The sequence below is a fragment of the Lepidochelys kempii genome, chromosome 7, assembly GCF_965140285.1.
Source record: "Lepidochelys kempii isolate rLepKem1 chromosome 7, rLepKem1.hap1, whole genome shotgun sequence".
NCBI classification, from domain to species: Eukaryota; Metazoa; Chordata; order Testudines; family Cheloniidae; genus Lepidochelys; species Lepidochelys kempii.
Genome location: NC_136386.1, coordinates 25,302,209 through 25,323,547, shown reverse-complemented (window position 1 = coordinate 25,323,547; position 21,339 = coordinate 25,302,209). Strand labels below are relative to the sequence as shown.

Below are 21,339 nucleotides of genomic sequence, written 5' to 3'. Positions count from 1 at the left end.
CTTTTTGTGAATACAGACTAACACAGTTGCTACTCTGTATTCTGAAAATGTAGGTCTAACCCTATTCTGGGAAGATATAATTGATGACATACACTTTCTGCCCATTTCTGGCCTTGGTTATACTAGTGCACTTGCCACTGATTTCCATGTAAACTGCAGGGGTGCAGTGAAAAAGTGATTTGTGCTTTTATTATGGCATTCCACAAACAAAACAACCCTCCCCAACCACACACACCAACAATACACATACACCATCAAACAACGTCCTCCTACCTTTGTTTAAAAGGGATTGAAGTATGTTAAATGTGACATGCCACCAAAAGAAAAACAAGGAAATGCCTAGTTATGGGACATTTAACCATGCCCTAATGCCCACGCAAGAAGCTTCTACTGACAGAGACAGACTACATAGTCCCAGAGAACTTATTTCTTCCTCCAAGTAATAAGAAAAAGTGCAAATCCATCATTACAAGCTCAGCAACATTAGCAAATATTGAGGGTTGGCATATAAGCACAAGTTACGTGTATAGTGTGTTATGTATGTGTGAGGAAAGCATGAGCTCAGAATTAAGGTTTGTACCAGAGGCAGGATGTATCAACCATCCCATTTTATAAACAAGTTAACACAATTTACAAGAAGATCTTGTGAAAACAAGATTTCATGAGATCCAGTAAAAGTCATTAAATGAACTGTACATATCCAAATGGGCACTTTAAAAAAATATATTGTTAAATTCTTGATGCAAAAATTTTGCAGTTTTGTTTTAAAATTGTGTTGCTGGGGCAAGTTAACTTATGGTTCCCCTTTTAAATTTACTATTTATTGTTAAACCACAATGAAAATAAGAGATTACATTTTAAGAGAAATATAGCCATTTTTTAAGGATACCTCCATAATGTCTTGTTTTTCATCTGCTGCAAAAAGATTAGGTACTTCTCCAGTATTGAGAACACTGTCAATATCTTCCAAGAAAGCTTCTTCTTTAATCTGTGTGTCTGTGATTATAAACACAGTTTTCAAGCCCTTCATGCCTGCACTCTTCAGAAGGTTCTATAAGGTTCAAAAAATTAACTTTAAGTCGATTTGAAAGTATGGCACACTCTGGAACACACTTCTTGAAAATTAAAACCAAAACACATGCATGTTAATCATGGGCGGTGGGTGAAACGTCCCATGGGGGAGGCAAGCTCCTTGTCCTGCCTCTTCCGTCCACAGCCCCGCCCACACTCCACCCCTGCTCTGCCCCAGATCCCGCCCCCACCCACCACTGACTCGCCACTCACCTCTTCACTCTCCCAAGATCCCCCCCTCTGCTCACCTCCTCCCCACCCGCTGCTCGCCTCCTCACCCTCCCCCCGCGCCAGACCCTTTCCCTGCCCGCTATGAGACCCCCCCCACCACCTGCTGTGCAGCTGGCTCGCCACTCGCCTCCTCACCCTGCAGCTGCCCCCCACCCCGTGACTACCTCCCCCCTTTTCACCTTAAAACACTAATAACATTCCCCAAGGGAGCTGAACAGGCAACAAGTATAGCTCAATTGCCAGACAGATTCTCCTCTGGGTGGCAGGGAGTTCGGTGTATGCTATAGAGAGAGAGATGAAAAGCCAGGCTACCTGCGCCAACCTGAAGCCTAATCTCTCCTTTTGAAAAAGTGCTTGTCGTTCACAGCCTGCATTAAGGCAGTAGTTTAATCACTTTTCTTACACAAAATTCCCTGCCAGACTCGTTTACTTAAACTGGGTTTGAATAAAATGCCTAGATCAAGAAATAAACTCACTAGCTATGTCAGCTCCTCCTTGAGCCAGGTTAACACTTACTTCTTCTGGGTACAGAGAATAACTGAAGGGTTGTCATTTGGAAACTGTTTTTAATCCCAATAATACATTTTCCTACAATATAAAAGCCAGCTGAATGTGGCCAAAGGCTTCCTGAGCATTGGCAAATACCTGTTAAATGGCTTCATTACTACTTTAATGGCTCTTTAACAGTTGCAGTGGTCTCTGGAAGGCTTTTTCACTGTGTAAAGTTACTCAGGGATCCCCTCCGCTCACCTTCTCACTCCTTCCATCCACGTCTGCCACTGACTCCCTGCTGGCATTCTCACACATACACACACGCCCCGCAGGAAGGAGGGGGTGAAGAGAGATGTGGCTGGCAGCTGTGGGGACCTCCAAAGGGAAAGAGGATGGGGTAGAGGAGGAAGATTCACCCCAGGCAGCAGCAGCAAGCCATGGGAGCTTCAGGGAAGGGTCAGAGCAGGGAGGGGAAGAGGCGAGAGGGTGGGGGCACCAGAGCCCAGGTGTTGGGTAGCAGGGATGGCTGTGCTAGTGGAGGCAATGCCTCCCCTTGCCTATTATACCTGCCACCCATTATGTTAACACTCACCTTCAGATCTTCTCTCCATTCATTCATACCATAGCTCTTAGAGATCTCTGGCTGAAAAATATACATTTTTGCCATGGCTGTAGCCAAACGGGTCAAAGACTGGCGTCCACTCCCTCCCATTCCAACCAGTAAGACATTGCCACCTGACTGCTTTAGAATACGACTTATCCGAGACAAATGTTCCAACACGTACCTGACAATGAAATAGATTAAACATCATGATGAAAAGAGACAAAGTACATTTATAAATGTTTTACATTTTTCTAAGCTAATATTTTTATGTTCTGTCAATAAGTCTGGGAGATGAGAACAGAAAGTCATGTTTGCCCAACTTCCTGCCCAGAAGAGTACCTCCAAAGCTGGATATGTAGCCATTAAACCAATCTTTCATAACTGTTGTGACAACTATATACACATCACCCGATCACTAAATATAAGCTTTAGGAATTAGTGGGCTTGGACTGATGGAGATGTCAATCTAAAAGAAGAAATCAACAGATAAGGAAATTTCCAAGTCTAAAGCACAGTTGCTCTGTTAGTCCTAACTTTTGGGAAATATCAATAGTATGAACAGAATAGGGAAGAATACATGGGAAAGAATATGGGATAGGTCAATGTTTTCCCCCTTCAAAATGCATTTTGTTGCTGATTTTGGGAAACACAGAATTGAGCAATTTCTTTAAAAGGTGGCATCTGGAGATGACTGAATGAAAGTTAGTGCACTGGAACAGTGAAAAAGCTATTTTCCCATCCTCATATTTGAACAGTGTGTCAGAAAGGAGATGAAGAGGAAGGCCGCCAAAAGTAAGAGTCTTGCTTTCAACCTTGGCTGGGAGAGGGGTAAGAATTCCTTCCTAAGGAAGCATAAAACTCATTTAAGAAGATGAAGGGGGACACCATTTAAATTGGTTTCAAAAACGTTCAATCATCTCAAAGAAAGCAAATTCTGACTTATCCTGAAAAGCCAGTTCAGGATATTTTTTTATGTGCTTGGTCACTAGGAGACCAGTGGCTTGGTCTGATCAGCCTAGAACCTCACAGGAGGAACTGCAGCTGTGATTAGTAGGGCATGGCTGTGCAGCCCCTCTCAGACTTGGAATTCCTTTCCCTGGTGAAATGAGGGTCCAGAAGCCACAAGCAAAAATGGTAGAATTCTCCCCTAACAGATAGTTAGAGAGTCACTTCACAGCTAAAAGAAAAAGAGTATTTGTGGCACCTTAGAGACTAACCAATTTATTTGAGCATAAGAAAAGTACTCCTTTTCTTTTTGCGAATACAGACTAACACGGCTGCTATTCTGAAACTTCACAGCTATAGTATCATCTGGATCTAGTGCAGCACTTCTAAATTACAAACATGAGTGCTCCTGCAAAGGGTCCCTGGGGAGAAAAATGTTACTTCAAACATCAGTTAACTGAAGAAATAAGCAGAGACATGAAAGGAAAAGATCACTGCTTACCCACCTACTCCCTTTCCCCACCAAAAAAGGAAAAATAAAGTCAGTTGAAAATAACAAAGCAGGATTGCTCGTCTCCCATCAGAACAGAACTTCTGGTGCAAAGTGTAGTGCATTTGCTTCCCAGTAAAATCATTTGAATTGCCCCCAGCATCTGCCAAGAGGTAATGTAATCAGCGACAGTTTGGTGGAGACATGTAAAGGGTAAGAGAGAGGTAAAAAGTGTACTTCTCAAAAATGAATATTATTACAAAGTTGTTTATTGCCTAAAGCTGTTAATAATGCCAAGTATGTGCACCTGAAAATTACAAGGTTCATTCTTGTCTTGTGAGTTTGGTTATATTCTTCCAAACACTGCTCTACAACATCACTGAACTGTTGAACACTTGGAATTTCAACATAAAGTCTTTCATCTCCTTCAAGGTCAGGGTTCATGTAATCACCAAATATCAGACTTCTCATGTCTTCTTCAGTTACCTATGGTATAAAATCAATAAATTGCAAAGTGAAACTTAATTGTCATTTTCCTACATGGACTAATTAATGAGCAATACATTAGCACACTTTAGAGATCACACTTCCTAGTCACAATACTGATCCAAGTAGACAAGCCCTTTGATACAAGTAACCATTTTTGTTGTTTACTGGATAAACTTTCTTTTTTGTATTGGGGTGTTTTATCAGTGTTTATTGATTAAAACAAAAAATCAAAATCCCTACTAATAGGTCATGTCCAACTCTAGTAAATATTTATTTATTCATTGAACACAATTAATTAAAATGCTGTTCATAGTCTCATGCACAAACATAATCAAAACTTTCAGGATATAACACAGAGGTATGGGTAGCACCCTTCTTCCTCATCTTAGGAAGTAATAACTTGAACCTGGATTTGTGCAGGAAATAGCCCAACTTGATTGACATGCACATTGTGTAAAGAGTTGTCACTTTGGATGGGCTATCACCAGCAGGAGAGTGAATTTGTGTGGGGGGGTGGAGGGTGAGAAAACCTGGATTTGTGCTGGAAATGGCCCACCTGATGATCATTTTAGATAAGCTATTACCAGCAGGACAGTGGGGTGGGAGGAGGTATTGGTTCATATTCTCTGTGTATATATAAAGCCTGCTGCAGTTTCCACGATATGCATCTGAGGAAGTGAGCTGTAGCTCACGAAAGCTTATGCTCTAATAAATTGGTTAGTCTCTAAGGTGCCACAAGTACTCCTTTTCTTTTTGCGAATACAGACTAACACGGCTGTTACTCTGAAACCTGTCATTGAGCCATAAGGTAAGTTCCTTGTCTACACATCCATTAAATGGCAAAAGAGAGTGGGAAAAACATATTAAAAAACAAAAATCATCCAAAAAACTAGAATGTGATCACAACAAAAAACAGATTGTTCACCTTTATCGGTCCCTTAGAATTTGTATTTACTATGCTAAACAATCTATTCCACCTTGTATTTAGCTATGACACTCCAAGTGCCTTTCACAGGCCTGAAGAAGAACTCTGTGTAACTTGAAAGCTTGTCTCCTTCACTAATGGAAGTTAGCAATGTTTTAATGCAGAAGTTGATCCATCCTAGCTTCTGTGTAACTGGACTTTTTCTTTCTATTTTTAATCTCTTCACTAATGGAAGAGATTGAAGCTTGTCTCCTTCACTAATGGAAGTTAGCAATGTTTTAATGCAGAAGTTCATCCATCCTAGCTTCTGTGTAACTGGACTTTTTCTTTCTATTTTTAGACTCCTGAATATCTCAAATAAAGAATCTGCCTAAAAGGGCAAGTCCTAAGCAAAAAAAAACTGTTAGGTTCAAATAATACTTAAATTATGCCAAAATATCCTTTAAGGGACTTTGAATATGGACAAAACTTGGGAGGGAAATACGAAATGCGGAGCCAGGCTTGGGGGTGAATCCTGGGACTAATATGTGGGACAGCTGTGCCTTTATGAAAAATAAGGAATAGTTCTTTATGACAGAAAGCAGTGAGATCCCCAACATGTCTGATCAAAGTAATAGCTGCTGAGGCTGCATAGAAAGGAACCAGTGGAGAGCACTGACTGAGTTTTGCCTCCAGTGATCCAGTTATATGAGGCACAAGAGGGAGCTGATCTGCTGAGAGAGAAGCCTGGAGCAAGAGCTCCCATCTGGGCCACAAGGAAGGTAGGCTGCAGTACCATAGGCCTTATGCCCTATCAAGAGAGGCAGGACTGGAGCTCAGGACAACCCTCAGTCACACTGTGGGCAGAACAAGAGACCACATTACAATTTCTGCAACAGGGCCTTAAGGAATATTTGGTGTGTATCATGAGGAGCTGGAGCGTTTGTCTTGGATGAGGTAGAAGGAAAACTAAAGAGCTTCAATAAGTTGCAAGAGGAAGCTCTGCAGAGAAGAAAATGACCTGGTAATTGGTCTGCCTATCAGCATGAAACCTAAAGAAGGAAGACCACTGATGCAGACTTGAGAATAGAAAAGAACAGAATTATATATATATACACACTATCAATAAATCAACTACACAGACATTATTATGAATTAATCTCAGTGTGCAAGACCTCTAACGCATAATATACAAAGTCACATAAACTAAAGGTGTATCAGTCAAGCCTTTAAAAGTGACATACTAATCTGGTTATTCAAACTAGTCCAGAAATTTTCACAAGTCACATCACAGTTTTCTTAAATTTTCAAAAAGATGAAAAATAATTAATTTCCTAGAGTGCTGAAATGCCAGGTATCCTCTTCCCACCCCCCTGACGAGCATGCTATATTCATTTGTTTTATTCTGATTTCCAACAAATATTTTCCTAGCAAAACACAAAAAATTAACAAAAAGAAAAGGAGTACTTGTGGCACCTTAGAGACTAACCAATTTATTTGAGCATGCTCAAATAAATTGTTTAGTCTCTAAGGTGCCACAAGTACTCCTTTTCTTTTTGCGAATACAGACTAACATGGCTGTTACTCTGAAACAAAAAATTAAATAATTCAATACTATGAATGCCTTGGAAGTGAAATAAACATAACTTTTTTTTTTTAAAGTAATGCAGGTAACAAAAAGTACAAACCTTAAGCCTACCTCTTGCCAGCAGGAAAGAAGAGCAAAACCTTTGTTGTAGGTTTGGGGGTTGTTTTGGGTTTTTTTTTTTTTAAATCATGCAACATGCTCCAACAGAGAAGGGCACCAAGACAGATGAGATAGAACCGAGATAAAATAGCCACTGCTAAAATTCAGACATTATGATACAGAAAATAATAAAAATTAATTGTTTTGTAATGGAAAATGTGATTACTTACAGGTGCGTTCCCTTGCCTTAGATGTGCAAAAACAATGTCAAACGCTTCTTTGAAATGGTCTTTCACTATGTCTCTCATTATTTTGAACAACCAGGCTCTATCAGAGTCATCCACAAGTCGGTCATAAAATACTCGAAATACTTCATGCACAAACAGACGAATCATTGTATGCTTGGTTTCAACTGATTCTTTTTTAATGAGTAGGCAGCCTTGGACAACACGTGAAAAGTCACGCAGGTTGAATGTGTAATGTGATTTGGCTGGTGTTGGGAGCAGGTTTTTCATGGCTTTCTTATATACCTTAAATATGAAAAATGAACAAAAACATTTATTATACTATCAACATGCATCATCACAATATCAGATAATATATGGTATACTCCCTACAGTTGTCTGGAACGTTTCATCTGTCTTTAGTTCATGCTGTGTGATGAAATGGAGACGTTTGTTAAGAATATTACATTCAGTGTAATGAACACTGTTAGCAGGCATTTTTCCCATCTGCTCTAAGATAGAGGCTACATGCCCTGTGTAGGGTCAAAATATTAACCCTATTAACAGACAAATTAACAATAAAACAATAAAATTTAGTCCAAATCTTCTCCCCAGGCCTGGTCCTAGGTTCTTAGTTTAGGGTTGCTCAGTTCTTCTGCTATAACCTCTCCATCTCAGACCAAAAGCTGTCAAGGTAGCCCAACTCCAATGCTTCCTGTCTCTAATTTTACTTAACCCAGACTTTCTGTTTTGACAAGTGTTGTGCAGCAGGGGGCTATTCAGTCCCTGCTTCCAGAATGGGATATTACCCCTTTTTGTCCCAAGTGGGATTTTTGTCCATCCCATCACATGCACTGTTGGAACCCAAACAAATTATTCTTTAAAAAAGGAACAAATAAATTATCCTGTCACACTGGTGTAACAGAAGAGAATATACCAAAGCCCTTTGAAAAAAAAGAAAGAAAAAATGAAAATTAAAAGTTAATTCTTGTTCTCTGAAGCTATATGTCATAACACATTACCATTCTCTTAGAGTCCAGGCTCCAGAGTAAGACTGGCAGGTTCTTATATTGGTGCCCATAGTTCATAATCCTAAAACTGCTGGCTTCAGCAGGGGATGGCTCTTGCAGTGGACCATCTTGAGGGTGAGACAGTGCAATTAGCATTCCGAAAGGGGCTCAAAAAAGAGGATCCAAGAGGTTTAGGAGGACAATATTAGGGCCCCATGCTGGAGTCGATTCTCTAGCCTGTGGCTAAGTATGTAATGGGCCTTGAGAAACTTCGATACCATTGGGTGAGAAAAGACCATGCATAACTGTACTAGGGGATGACAAGTTGAAACTGTTGCAAGGTGAACCACGATGGACCTGAAGGAAAGGCCAGAATGTTTTTAATGCAATATGCAGCCAAGGATTTTCAATATCAAAACGTATAGTTATTCTAGATTGTGCTGGACTGGTCATATTGAAAATTTCTTCAATTTCAAGGAGTAATGATTTTTTCCAAATGGCATTTTACTTTGTATAAGTATTTCTTGCAATGAGCAGTTTCTGTCATGGTTACTCAACCAGCTAATATCCAGGCCATCAGATGCAGTGACTTTTGGTCTGGATGATCATCTAACCATGATTCTGAAACATCATGTTTGGACAGTAAGAGAGTGGAATACGAGGTTGAAAAGACACATCTGTAACAGATCTGTCAGCTAAAGCTACCATGGCCAATAAGAAGCTATAAAGATAAGTGTGCTTCTGTCCTATCTGATCTTGGCTATCACCCTGGGAATCAGGAGAATTGGTGGAAAAAGCATACAGGAGGCCTCAATTCCATGAGACAAGGACGGCATCAGGTAATGATCCCAGGCTCACGCCCCCTCTTGAGCAAAAGTTGCCCTCGGTGGTGAACAGGTCTGTCATAAATATAAAGGGAAGGGTAAACCCCTTTGAAATCCCTCCTGGCCAGGGGAAAGCTCCTCTCACCTGTAAAGGGTTAAGAAGCTAAAGGTAACCTCGCTGGCACCTGACCAAAATGACCAATGAGGAGACAAGATACTTTCAGGTTTCAGAGTAACAGCCGTGTTAGTCTGTATTCGCAAAAAGAAAAGGAGTACTTGTGGCACCTTAGAAACTAACCAATTTATTTGAGCATGAGCTTTCGTGAGCTACAGCTCACTTCATCGGATGCATACCGTGGAAACTTACGGTATGCATCCGATGAAGTGAGCTGTAGCTCACGAAAGCTCATGCTCAAATAAATTGGTTAGTCTCTAAGGTGCCACAAGTACTCCTTTTCTTTTTTTGAAGATACTTTCAAAAGCTGGGAGGAGGGAGAGAAACAAAGGGTCTGTGTGTCTGTCTGTATGCTGGTTTTCTGCCGGGGATAGACCAGGAATGGAGTCTTAGAACTTTTAGTAAGTAATCTAGCTAGGTATGTGTTAGATTATGATTTCTTTAAATGGCTGAGAAAAGAATTGTGCTGAATAGAATAACTATTTCTGTCTGTGTATCTTTTTTGTAACTTAAAGTTTTGCCTAGAGGGGTTCTCTATGTTTTTGAGTCTAATTACCCTGTAAGATATCTACCATCCTGATTTTACAGGGGGGATTTCTTTATTTCTATTTACTCCTATTTTTATTAAAAGTCTTCTTGTAAGAAAACTGAATGCTTTTTCATTGTTCTCAGATCCAAGGGTTTGGGTCTGTGGTCACCTATGCAAATTGGTGAGGTTTTTTATCCAACATTTCCCAGGAAAGGGGGGTGCAAGTGTTGGGAGGATTGTTCATTGTTCTTAAGATCCAAGGGTCTGGGTCTGTAGTCACCTAGACAAATTGGTGAGGCTTTTTACCAAACCTTGTCCAGGAAGTGAGGTGCAAGGTTTTGGGAAGTATTTTGGGGGAAGGATGCGTCCAAACAGCTCTTCCCCAGTAACCAGTATTAGTTTGGTGGTGGTAGCGGCCAGTCCAAGGACAACGGGTGGAATATTTTGTACCTTGGGGGAAGTTTTGACCTAAGCTGGTAAAGATAAGCTTAGGAGGTTTTTCATGAAGGTCCCCACATCTGTACCCTAGAGTTCAGAGTGGGGGAGGAACCTTGACAAGGTCCATTGTGGGAACTTTCCATTGGTTGAATATGAGCTCTATGATGGGCCTCTGCAGAAACCATTCTGCTTGTGATGAATTGTTTGCTTGAGTTGCCTGCTTCATTGTTGCTGACTCCAGAGAAGCGAAGAGCTGTCAGGTTATCCTGGGCTCAAGGGTGCCAGAACCTTTGTAGAAGTGGGGGAACCACTGGTGCTGAAACCTGGGGGAGGAGGGGGGCATACCATCCACTTTTTTTTAGCCTGGGTGTAGTCGGGGGGCAGAAGACCGCAATGCCCGTCCAAATTGCAAGCCTCGAGCAGGCATGGAGCGGGGTCAGCGGCAGCATTTCCCCCACAAAGTACGCCCATGTTTAAAAGTTGGGGCATGACCCTCCAGCTTTTAAAAGTGGGGAGACCATGGCCTCCCATCCTGCCCCCTGGTTCCAGGGCTGTTGCCTGGGCTGATGACAACATGTCCGTAACTTGACATTTTCTTGACAGAGGGATGACGTGCAGGTGCCTTCTTGTTTGTATAGGTAGTACACTATAGAGGTGCTGTCTATCAAGATTTGCACTGTGGAATTTTGAGGAAGAGGTAGGAATGTCATGCAGGAAACCATTATGATCTGTGAGCTTCAGGACATCTCATGTCATCCTGGAAGCAGGTCCCCTACATCTGGAGATTGACTAGATAACCCCCAACCTCCTCTTGATACATGTATGACTATGTCATGGTCAGGGGCGGGGGGGCATGAGAAAGGTACCCCTCTACATATGGTCTTGGGGCTAGCCACCAACTCAGCTCTGAGATGATGTGAAGTGGAACCACAACTTCCTTGTTTATCTAGTGTCCCAACAGGGAATGCACTGATCTTAGATTTGTATAGGCCACAGATGAAGTCTGGCAAGCAGTGTCACACATATGCATGCAGACATGTGACCTAGCAGACCAGAAAAGTCCATAGTATCATGGCCAGATTTTATCTTACTCCATTCAGTACTGATTGCAGGGACAAGAACCTGTTCTCGAGGAGAGATGGTTTTGCCATCTAGGCCTGGGGTGAGAGATGATTTTTCATAGTTCACCAGGAGGTGTAGTTGGGCAAACAAGGAGAGGACTAGCTGTTACCATCTTTTGCTAGGATCCTTCACTTATCAGCCAGTTGTCTCAATATGAGTAGACATCCAGGCCTTTCATCTTTATGTGTGCCCCCTACCATTTCTAGGAGTTTTGTGAAGACTGCTGGGGCCATGGAGAGTCCCAATGGCAGTACTCTGTGGATTGATAATGGTTGAGTCTTACTGTGAACGGTTGGGCCTTACTTCCTGGGGACCAAATGAATAGAGGTGTGGAAATACCTGGCCTGTAAGTTGACAGCCATGAACCAGCCTTGAGCATGAAGAGAGGGAATGATGGGGGCAAGTGTTACCATCCTGAATCAGAGACAGCGCATAAAGACTCATTAGGGCCACAATAGGAAGAAAATCCCTTTTCTTCCTCACAATGAAGAATTATCAGGAATAGAACCCTCTTCTCCAGTACATCTACAGTACCGTCTCTATGGCTCCTAGAAGATGCAGTGAGGCCACATCTGTTTATAGTAAGCTCTCTTGAGAAAAGTTCCTGAAGAAGGATGGGGAAAAGGAATGGATAGAGGGCAGGGATTAGAAATGGATTGGGTAAACATGGGTGATGATCTCTAGCACTCATGTGTTGGATGCGTGGCAGATCAAACTCAGTTGTAGAGAGCAGTGCAGCTTCCAAAGATTGCCTTCTACTCTGGACTGGTTCTGGTGTGGCTCCTGACAGTCCTCACAAATCCGCTGTCCTGAAGCAGATGCATAGTGTGTTATGAGGAGGTGATGCATGGCTTCTTACTGAGGAGATAGCAAGGTTGGCTTGGCTGGTACAACATAGTTCCCTGCCTCGTCTGAGGTGAATATTGGTAAGGTTTATGATAAGAGGCCGATGTGTACCTCCCCAAGGAGCACAGAGTGGCTCTCAGATCATTCAGGAAATGTAAAGCACTATCCATATATTCACTAAATAGCTCCATCGACTGAAGAGCAGGTCTTCTTTTGTGACTTCCATCTCCTTGGGTATGCCTGAAGCCTGTAACCATAAGGCTTTTTGTATCATTATGGCTGTAGCCATGGATCTGCCCTTCATGTCCAAGGTGAAAGTGGCTGCCTGGAGAGTAGGCTTAGGCACTTATTAGCCACCCCTGTCTGTGACCTTAAGCTCTTTCTTACTATCTTGTGAAAGCATGGCTAAGAATGGTGACACTGTCCCACTTTAAAAAGTTGTACTCAGCCAAGAGAGCTTGATAATTAGAAATACAAAGTTTCAGGGAGGCAGAGGAGTGATCTTTCCTTCCAAAAAGGTCCCTTTTTTAGACCTTTCTCCTTTGTGTACTAGATTTTACCTGGACCACAGAGACAACTAATTATCTAATGGGGTGACAGAAAAATATTCAACCCTTTTCTGTGGGACTTGGTACAATTTCTCAACCCTTTTTGTTGTGTCAGGAATGGTGGTAGCTTTCTTCCATAGATCTTCAGTTGGGTTGTGTATTTATCATTTATCAGGAGGGCAATTCTAGCAGAGTCTAATGCAGTCAGGATGTTGAACAATTTATGGGGCTTCTCCTGTATCACCAAAATCTTGATGTCCAACATATCTGCTATCCTCAACAACAGCTCTTGGAAAGCTTTGCAATCAGCCAGGATCGGTATGAGAACAATCACTTTGTCTGGTGATGATGACAAGAAAAGTCTTTTGGAAGTGAGGGAGCATAGTGTCATTCTCCTGGTCCCATCTGACTGCACCAGATACTCCGTTCTGCCTGGTGTCAGTGGTCTGGCCAGGAATGTTGTCTGAGAATTTGATCTCCTCCATTTCCTGGAGTGAAATGGTGACCATCTTCTGGAAGCTTGAGACAATGGTCCCCAGTATGCCTAAAAGGGCTATGGTGGCATGCCATAAGGGCATGACTGGCTCACATGGTGTCCACTGCTAGTCATAGTGAGGCTGTGACTCAGCTCTAAAAGAAAAGCTGCCCAGACTCTCCAGTGAGTTACCTGCTGACCTCTGATGCAATTTCCTACTAGGAAAGGAAGATGATTGTCCAGTAAAGCAGAATGAGTAGAAGAATTAGCCAATATTAAGGAGTAGCAGATTGGACATTGTTAGATTCCATCATGCCTCCATAGGCAATACAAGGAAACTGAGGGACAGCTGCGGACACTCCGCCCTTACGCCCTTGCACGGGAGCACAAGCAGGCACTAGCTGGAGGTGCAGCCCCAAAGGACACTGCTATTGGAAAGACTCCAATCTTGCAGACATGAAGTGTGATGTGTACTGATAGTGGTACCCACACTGACACATAAGTTTCCAGCAAAATAAAGCTTTACCCATAAAAATAAGTTAACTTAATATAAATAGATGCCGTTGAATTGTCTATACTTTGAAAATAGTAATGGGGACTAGACTTCCCAAACTCTAATATCATCAGTTAAATCAATCTGGAACCCATAGAACTTTACCAAGTAATAGAAAATAGAACTTTCAGGAAAGTATTTGTTTCTTACCTCCATTGTGCCACTGACAATTTGGTTTCCAATTGTGAAGAATTCAGGAGCAAATTCGTTATTCCTAAGGTAGAAAGCTACTATGGTAGAGAAGATACGGACCATAGTTTCATCACTAAAGGAGTTAATGGTGCAAATGTTGAAGTGTCGCAGAAAACGAGACGTAACAGGATTCCTCCCACCTCCTGGAGGTCCCATAGCAGCTATCAGCTGTATGTCAACCAGTGTAATTTTATTTGTGTCCTTTAAGTCGTACCTTCAAAACAAATTACAATATGATATTTAGACAATTACAGATACAACAAATCAGTCCTAATGCAAGTAGTCTGATACATCTGCACTACAAAATTTTTTAGATATGATACCTTAGGCCTCAATTCTACAAAGACAGCAATGCACATGAACCCTTAAGTTGACTTCAGTGGAGCTTCACGTGGGGTCAAGGACCCACATGTTTTGCTTTGAAGCATTGAGGCCCAAATCATTAGTTTTAATCTGGGATTCACAATTCCATCCCATCCCACAGTTTTGTGTGACAACAACTAATAGATAGATTGTAAGCTCTCAGGGACAGGGATAATTTTTTTTTGTTCTGTGTTTATACAGACCTAGCACAATAGAGTCCTGGTCCATCATTAGGGCTTCTAGAAGCTCTGATAACACAAATAAATAATAGCTAATGACAATGTCAACTGGAGGGTTATACTTCCTGTATTCAAGAGCAACAGATACCTGCAGGGATGAAAATGCTGGGGGATTTAGGTTCTTCCTTTTGCTATATTCCCTAAAATGTAAGGGTTTTTTTAATTTAAAAACACATATTTCTAGGCCTCCTGGTTGGAAAGTTAGTCTTCGTATAGTAAAAGGGCACTTTTATTTACACAATCAGGTAGACTGAAATAATACATCAGCGTAGAAGTGTGAACTTTGCCTACATCTGTTGTTACTTATACAATGCCAGTTATAGCATAGACCAATAGAGTTGATGGGTACCTGCCTCAATGAGTTTACACTTTTATTTTATCTTGAAAGAACATTAACTTCAAAGCTTATGTTGGAGCATTTAAATACTTACAAATTTGAAACAATTTGACCAATATGTAGTAGTTTAACCACGTGAATTTAAATACATTGTTTTGCACTATACATGATGACATATTTAACCAACAAATTAGTATAGAAACATAAACAATTATTTATGAATTCATGGTCCTTAAAGATCTACTAATTTTCTTTATTTACTTTCTTCAAAATTTATGATCCAAATCAGTTATAAGTGGATTCTTTAAACAGTTAAAATTAATGCTCTGAAAAAGAAACAAAAAAGTATCTGTGAACTTTCTTTCTGAAGTTCCAAAATTTTCCATGCCTTATATTTGTACAGAATTAAAAGAACTGGAGGAGATTAATTTGCAGAGAAAGTCCAGAAACACTATGAGTGTACTCGCTGGAAATGAGACAGCTAAGGAAGATAGTAATAGAAGTCTTCAAAACACTAAAATTAGATATTGTGGGTTGTCATAAATATAAAGGGAAGAGTAAACCCCTTTGAAATCCCTCCTGGCCAGGGGAAAGCTCCTCTCACCTGTAAAGGGTTAAGAAGCTAAAGGTAACCTCGCTGGCACCTGACCAAAATGACCAATGAGGAGACAAGATACTTTCAAAAGCTGGGAGGAGGGAGAGAAACAAAGGATCTGTGTCTGTCTGTATGCTGGTTTCTGCCAGGGATAGACCAGGAATGGAGCCTTAGAACTTTTAGTAAGTAATCTAGCTAGGTATGTGTTAGATTATGATTTCTTTAAATGGCTGAGAAAAGAATTGTGCTGAATAGAATAACTATTTCTGTCTGTGTATCTTTTTTGTAACTTAAGGTTTTGCCTAGAGGGGTTCTCTATGTTTTTGAATCTAATTACCCTGTAAGATATCTACCATCCTGATTTTACAGGGGGGATTTCTTTATTTCTATTTACTTCTATTTTTTATTAAAAGTCTTCTTGTAAAACACTGAATGCTTTTTCATTGTTCTCAGATCCAAGGGTTTGGGTCTGTGGTCACCTATGCAAATTGGTGAGGCTTTTTATCCAACATTTCCCAGGAAAGGGGGGGTGCAAGTGTTGGGAGGATTGTTCATTGTTCTTAAGATCCAAGGATCTGGGTCTGTAGTCACCTAGGCAAATTGGTGAGGCTTTTTACCAAACCTTGTCCAGGAAGTGGGGTGCAAGGTTTTGGGAAGTATTTTGGGGGGAAGGACGCATCCAAACAGCTCTTCCCCAGTAACCAGTATTAGTTTGGTGGTGGTAGCGGCCAGTCCAAGGATAACGGGTGTAATATTTTGTACCTTGGGGGAAGTTTTGACCTAAGCTGGTAAACATAAGCTTAGGAGGTTTTTCATGCAGGTCCCCACATCTGTACCCTAGAGTTCAGAGTGGGGGAGGAACCTTGACATGGGTAGGGCTGGATAACCTTTTTTTGAATTAATTTATAAAACCCAGGACTCATGGACAGGCTAAAAAAGGGAAATTGAAGGCAAAATTATTCTAGCAAAAAAGTTTTCACTAGAACTGAGCAAGTAATATATAACAATTTCTGTTTGTAGAATATTCATGAGCAGATGACTTCTAATTTATTCATTGATAGTTTTAAAAGTATTTTCATCTTTGTAGATATATTGCAGACAGTATGCTGTAAGTATTCAATACTTGATATTTGCCATCCAAGTTGTGTTGCTTCATTATGATTAGTCAGATGAGTCACATCACACATCGTTTTCTACAAACATTTGTGTGACATGGGCAGTCATTATCAAATATCAGAGGGGTAGCTGTGTTAGTCTGTATCCGCAAAAACAATGAGGATTATGCCCAAATAAATCTGTTCATCTTTAAGGTGCCACCAGACTCCTCGTAGTAATTATCAAAGTTTGATGCATAGGTATTCACCAAAACTGAATTTTAATTTCAAGCACTAAGTTTGCATTTATTCTTTTGGGAATAAAAACAATCATAAAGGGATCGTGTATATGCTGGAGCAAATTCATTAAAATTTTTAGCAAATCTTTAAAGATTTTTTACAATATTTGCCCACCAATAGCTTTCAAAACACCTCTGATAAGTACACGAATAAGAGAGTTGTACAGATTGCTAATTTTTAAAATTGCTGGCAGGTCTGAAAAAATTGTTTTGCTCTACCAAAAACGAAATATTTTGTACAGATATCAAGATATTTTAAAATAAAATTAAAGAAAATTTCTAAGTGAGAAGTCATTTTGAATTAAAAAAAAATCAAAACATTTAATTTTGAAACCATTCAGCAAAATTTACACAAATTAATTAAATGTTTTGGTTGTTCTGAATCTGCATTTGCTTAGTGGTTTGAGCACTGCCCTACTAAACCCAGGGTTGTGAGTTCAAACCTTGAGGGGGCCATTTAGGGATCTGGGGCAAAAATTGGGGATTGGTCCTGCTTTGAGCAGGGGGTTGGACTAGATGACCTCCTGAGGTCCCTTCCAACTCTGATATTCTATTTCTATTTCCAATTTTTCGCCAAGAAAAGTTTCATCCAAAACATTTTGCACTGCTCTAGTCACTAGGAGCGACTAACATGGCCATATTTTAAAAAATTGAGCAAGTCCTTAACAGGAAAGATTAATGGCTATTAGGAGTACAGTCACTAGATCTGTAGCAAGGTTGGACTCAACGTTCAGGCCCTCTTTTCAGGCCACATGTTCCAACTATTTTACACTATCTATAAATTTAAGAGAATCCTGGAAGCCATGATTAACTGGCAGATGAAATTTAAGATTAACTGATTCAACAACTGGATTTCAGACAACAGCACAAATCACTGATTTCATTTGCTGAATTGATTAAATGCCATTGCAACTTCAATGGTCACAACCCTGTTAGGTCTGGAAGGTCACTCTGAGAGAAGGAATGGTGGGGAAAATAAATACAAAAGTGGGACTAAAACTGGAGAGAAAAAAAACAAAAAGTCACAACAACAACAAAAGAAGAGAAACAATGGCATCTGCAGAAATAGGAAAAGAAAGAAAATCTATATTGTGTATAGAAACTCTACTCAGTAATGGCAAGAAGTCATGGACCTGCTAAAAATAAGCTGAAAATCAATCTCCTAAATTAAAAAAAAAATCACTTATGAGTGTATGACTAAAAAGCAAAATAAGGATTATTTAAAATGTAAATAATTTTAAAATGACAATGTTATAAAAAAATAAAAATAGCATTTATTTTTAAGAGAACAATTCTGAAAATTAAATTGAAGTTAATAAATAACGATAATAGCAAAATTATCCACTAATTTTCTGTAAGCTTTAGATCTGTCTTGAATAGTTACCAAATTCCATGGTCAAAAAACTGTCTTAGAAGTTCAATAGGAGGCTGAGCTCCATATTTCTCCAATGCAGGCATATTCATATCATCTACAAAGATGACACACTTTTTTCCCATAGGAGGGCCAAATACTCCTTTGCGTCTTTTGTCCAGTCTCGCCATAATAATGTTCTAAAAAACAAAATGGGACTATTTAAAGCATTGATTTAATATGCAGCCCAACTATATTACATAATGGAATATAAATAGTGTACTGAAACAGTTCATGGCTTTAATAATTAAGAAAATGCAGAATTGGAAAATACAGATATGAATATTAACTTTTTGTATTCCTCTTTGTCTTGTTATTTGGTGAGCTTACTAAAATGAAAAAAATTATAATGTGTTTTAATTTATTTCTGATTTCAAGTTTGCTTCCTCCTGATTTTAGTGGTCCTACTTATCTGCTGAAAGTTGAGCATATGCTTAAATGCTCCACTATGTCAGGGCTCAGTACCTCAGAAGATTGAGCCCTAAAACTTTCCTGGCCTTAATCTTACAATTTGCTCTTTGTGGGTGACCATACTGCTACACCCACACAGAATCACAATGGTATGTCTACTCATATTTAATTACAGGATCAGGTCCTTAATTTGATGGTGTCAAGGAAACCACTCACAGCAGAGATATAGTACTATCTCGGTGAACAACAAAGGGAAATTTGGACTGTGGGAAAAATTTCTTTAACAGGAAAAAGAAGAACTATCCACTAACAGGAAAAAGAAGAACTATCCACTAACAGGAAAATTACTCCAGATTTATGTAGGATTTCAACACACTGCAATTACAAAAAACATTTAATATATTAAACAACAGAGAAAACATATGGTACAAATTTCTACAAAACTGGTCACCCACCTTTGTAATCGTACTTACAATTTTCAAACCAAAGAACCCTGATGAGATCCATTTGCACTGGCATCAGGCAGAAAAGTTTGCACAAGCAAATCCCTTTGTGGGATCAAAACCAAAGCATCTGCATAACCAAAAACTGGGTAGCATTTGGGTATATAAATCAAGTACTACAGTTAGATGATTACAGTAACCATTCATTTTGTCTGGTCAAATGTAGATTGTACACATCCTCCTGAGTTTTTGTGCTTACAAAATGCTTATTTTGAGAAACTATATACATAAAAACTTAGCTATGAAAGCCAGTGAGCAGGTAACATCTTAGTGTATGCTTTGATACTAGAGCAGTAAATGTTGAAACTTCCAGGTGTTTATTACAATTTTTGGAGTGTGATATCAAAAAAAGCAAAGCAAATTTAAACATCAGGTTGTTTTAAAAATTAAAAAAAAAAACAACCAAAACCCCCAATTTCACTTATATGCCATTTAGCCACATCCTCATTCTTAATGATAAGGGTTAGCTTTGTTGAATCATAATAAATCATTTCTGGAACTTTTTTATTACTTTATATTCTTTTCTAAAGCAGAGAATTTTTATTTATTTATCTTAGATTTCTAAAATCAAGTCCAGCTTACGTCTCTGAACACATATACACAAATGAAATAAAACCACAAAGATTTGTTGACAAATATCAAATAAACATTAGGAGGCTTAACCCCAATTAAACCAAGCTATATGCTTATCCACTAAGGGTTTGTCTACACTGGCAATTTACAGCACTGCAACTTTCTCGCTCAGTGTTGTGAAAAAAAACACCCCCCTGAGCGCAGTAAGTTTCAGCGCTGTGAAGTGTCAGTGTAGACAGTGCCCCAGCGCTGGAAGCCGTGCTCCCAGCGCTGGTAGCTACACCCCTCCTGGAGGTGGGTTTTTTAGAGCGCTGGGAGACCTCTCTCCCAGTGCTCTGCTGCGATCACACAAACCACGTTAATGGAGTTAACGTTATGACGTGGTCTCCATTAACGCTTTAGCGTTGCCAGTGTAGACTAGCCCTAAGGCAACAACCTCAGTGAGCAGATGGGCTCTACACTATGCCCTGAAGATCAGCAAACACAGGCTCTATGAGACTAAAAGGAGATGTGAATTCGAGGGCCAGAGAAAGTAAATTGAGTCTATGCTGATATTTTGTTTTTAAACAACATTTCATTGACATTCCAGGAACCATACTATAAAAATATCACAATAAAAGTATCTTGAAATGACAGAGCCAAATCTTATCCACTGAACAAATTCCAGGTACATTTACATCTCTGTCTATATAATCTCATTTTAATTAATGTAAAGCAGCTGTTCCTACCAACCTGGATCTGATTGGCACTGGTCCGTGCTGAAAAATTAATGAAGAATGGAAAGTATCTTTCCTTTTCCAAGTTGTTCATTAACTTATCCTTCACATATACAGACTTCCCAGTACCTGTTGGTCCCACAAAAAGCAATGGTCTTTGCAAAAAAGAATAAAAATTTACATTAGTCAATCAAAAGCAAAATAGTAAATAAAACATACACCCAATTAAACTAAAAATGAAATACTGAACAAATCTGCTCTACTTGTAAATACATGTAAACCACTAAAAACACAAAAATGTTAAAAATGCGTGTTAAATTTTATTCTTAGTTAGACACTCCTACAACCCCACTGAAATAAAGATGCACTTAAAATTAATGGGGTTGCAGAGGTGTAACTAAAATTAGAATCAGGCTCGCAAAGTAGAGGGACCTTACTGACAAAGAAATGCATAGTCTGAAATACACTTCATTGTGTCTACACTGTAACCATAATTCTGCTCTGTTAAAGTTTTTAAGATCAGGAGTAAATAGTTCAGAGGGCCTTGTGCATGATTTTGACACTAGTGTGAATTTTACCCACCAGAAATAGGAAGTTTAGAAATGCCAGCTGGGCTTTTTCAGTGACTTAGGTGCTCAACTCCCTTTAAAAGTCAATAGGATTTAGACACTTAACTCTCTTATGCCCCTTTGAAAATTCCAGCTGTCACTATCAAAACTCCAGAAATTGTTGATATAAGAAGATAATTCACCTTCCATCTCAGGGGAGGGGAGGAAGTTTGATTAGACCTGCAGGGTATAGACAACCCCAGAGTTCCTGAGGGGAAGAGAGAGAAGGAAAGGGAGGGGTAAGCCTTTGCTCCACCCCCACCTCACCTAGAACACATATGGAAATTGTCCACTGAGGGATAAGGGAGGGGGTGGAGAGATTTCTCTGCCTCTCCCTGCTG

At 39.8% G+C, this 21,339-nt stretch overlaps 1 protein-coding gene across 13 annotated transcripts in view; it reads right to left on the bottom strand.

The window, feature by feature from the left end:
• DNAH12 (dynein axonemal heavy chain 12) overlaps positions 1 to 21,339 on the bottom strand; it is a 179,419-nt gene that overhangs the window by 76,888 nt on the left and 81,192 nt on the right. For 9 of the 13 annotated variants that reach the window (XR_013636030.1, XM_073351485.2, XM_078853595.1 and 6 more), the window contains 7 exons: positions 20,407 to 20,545; positions 18,161 to 18,327; positions 13,808 to 14,063; positions 7,144 to 7,443; positions 4,141 to 4,319; positions 2,387 to 2,579; positions 890 to 1,051 (listed from right to left, as the gene is read on the bottom strand). Coding sequence is in view for 12 of the 13 variants with exons in the window: in XM_073351485.2 (XP_073207586.1) it covers positions 890 to 1,051; positions 2,387 to 2,579; positions 4,141 to 4,319; positions 7,144 to 7,443; positions 13,808 to 14,063; positions 18,161 to 18,327; positions 20,407 to 20,545 (1,396 nt within the window). In the remaining variant the exon portion in view is untranslated. Of the gene's footprint in view, positions 1 to 889; positions 1,052 to 2,386; positions 2,580 to 4,140; positions 4,320 to 7,143; positions 7,444 to 13,807; positions 14,064 to 18,160; positions 18,328 to 20,406; positions 20,546 to 21,093; positions 21,207 to 21,339 lie in introns of those variants that run through there. The other 4 variants (XM_078853597.1, XM_078853599.1, XM_078853598.1 and 1 more) reach the window with 4 other exon arrangements.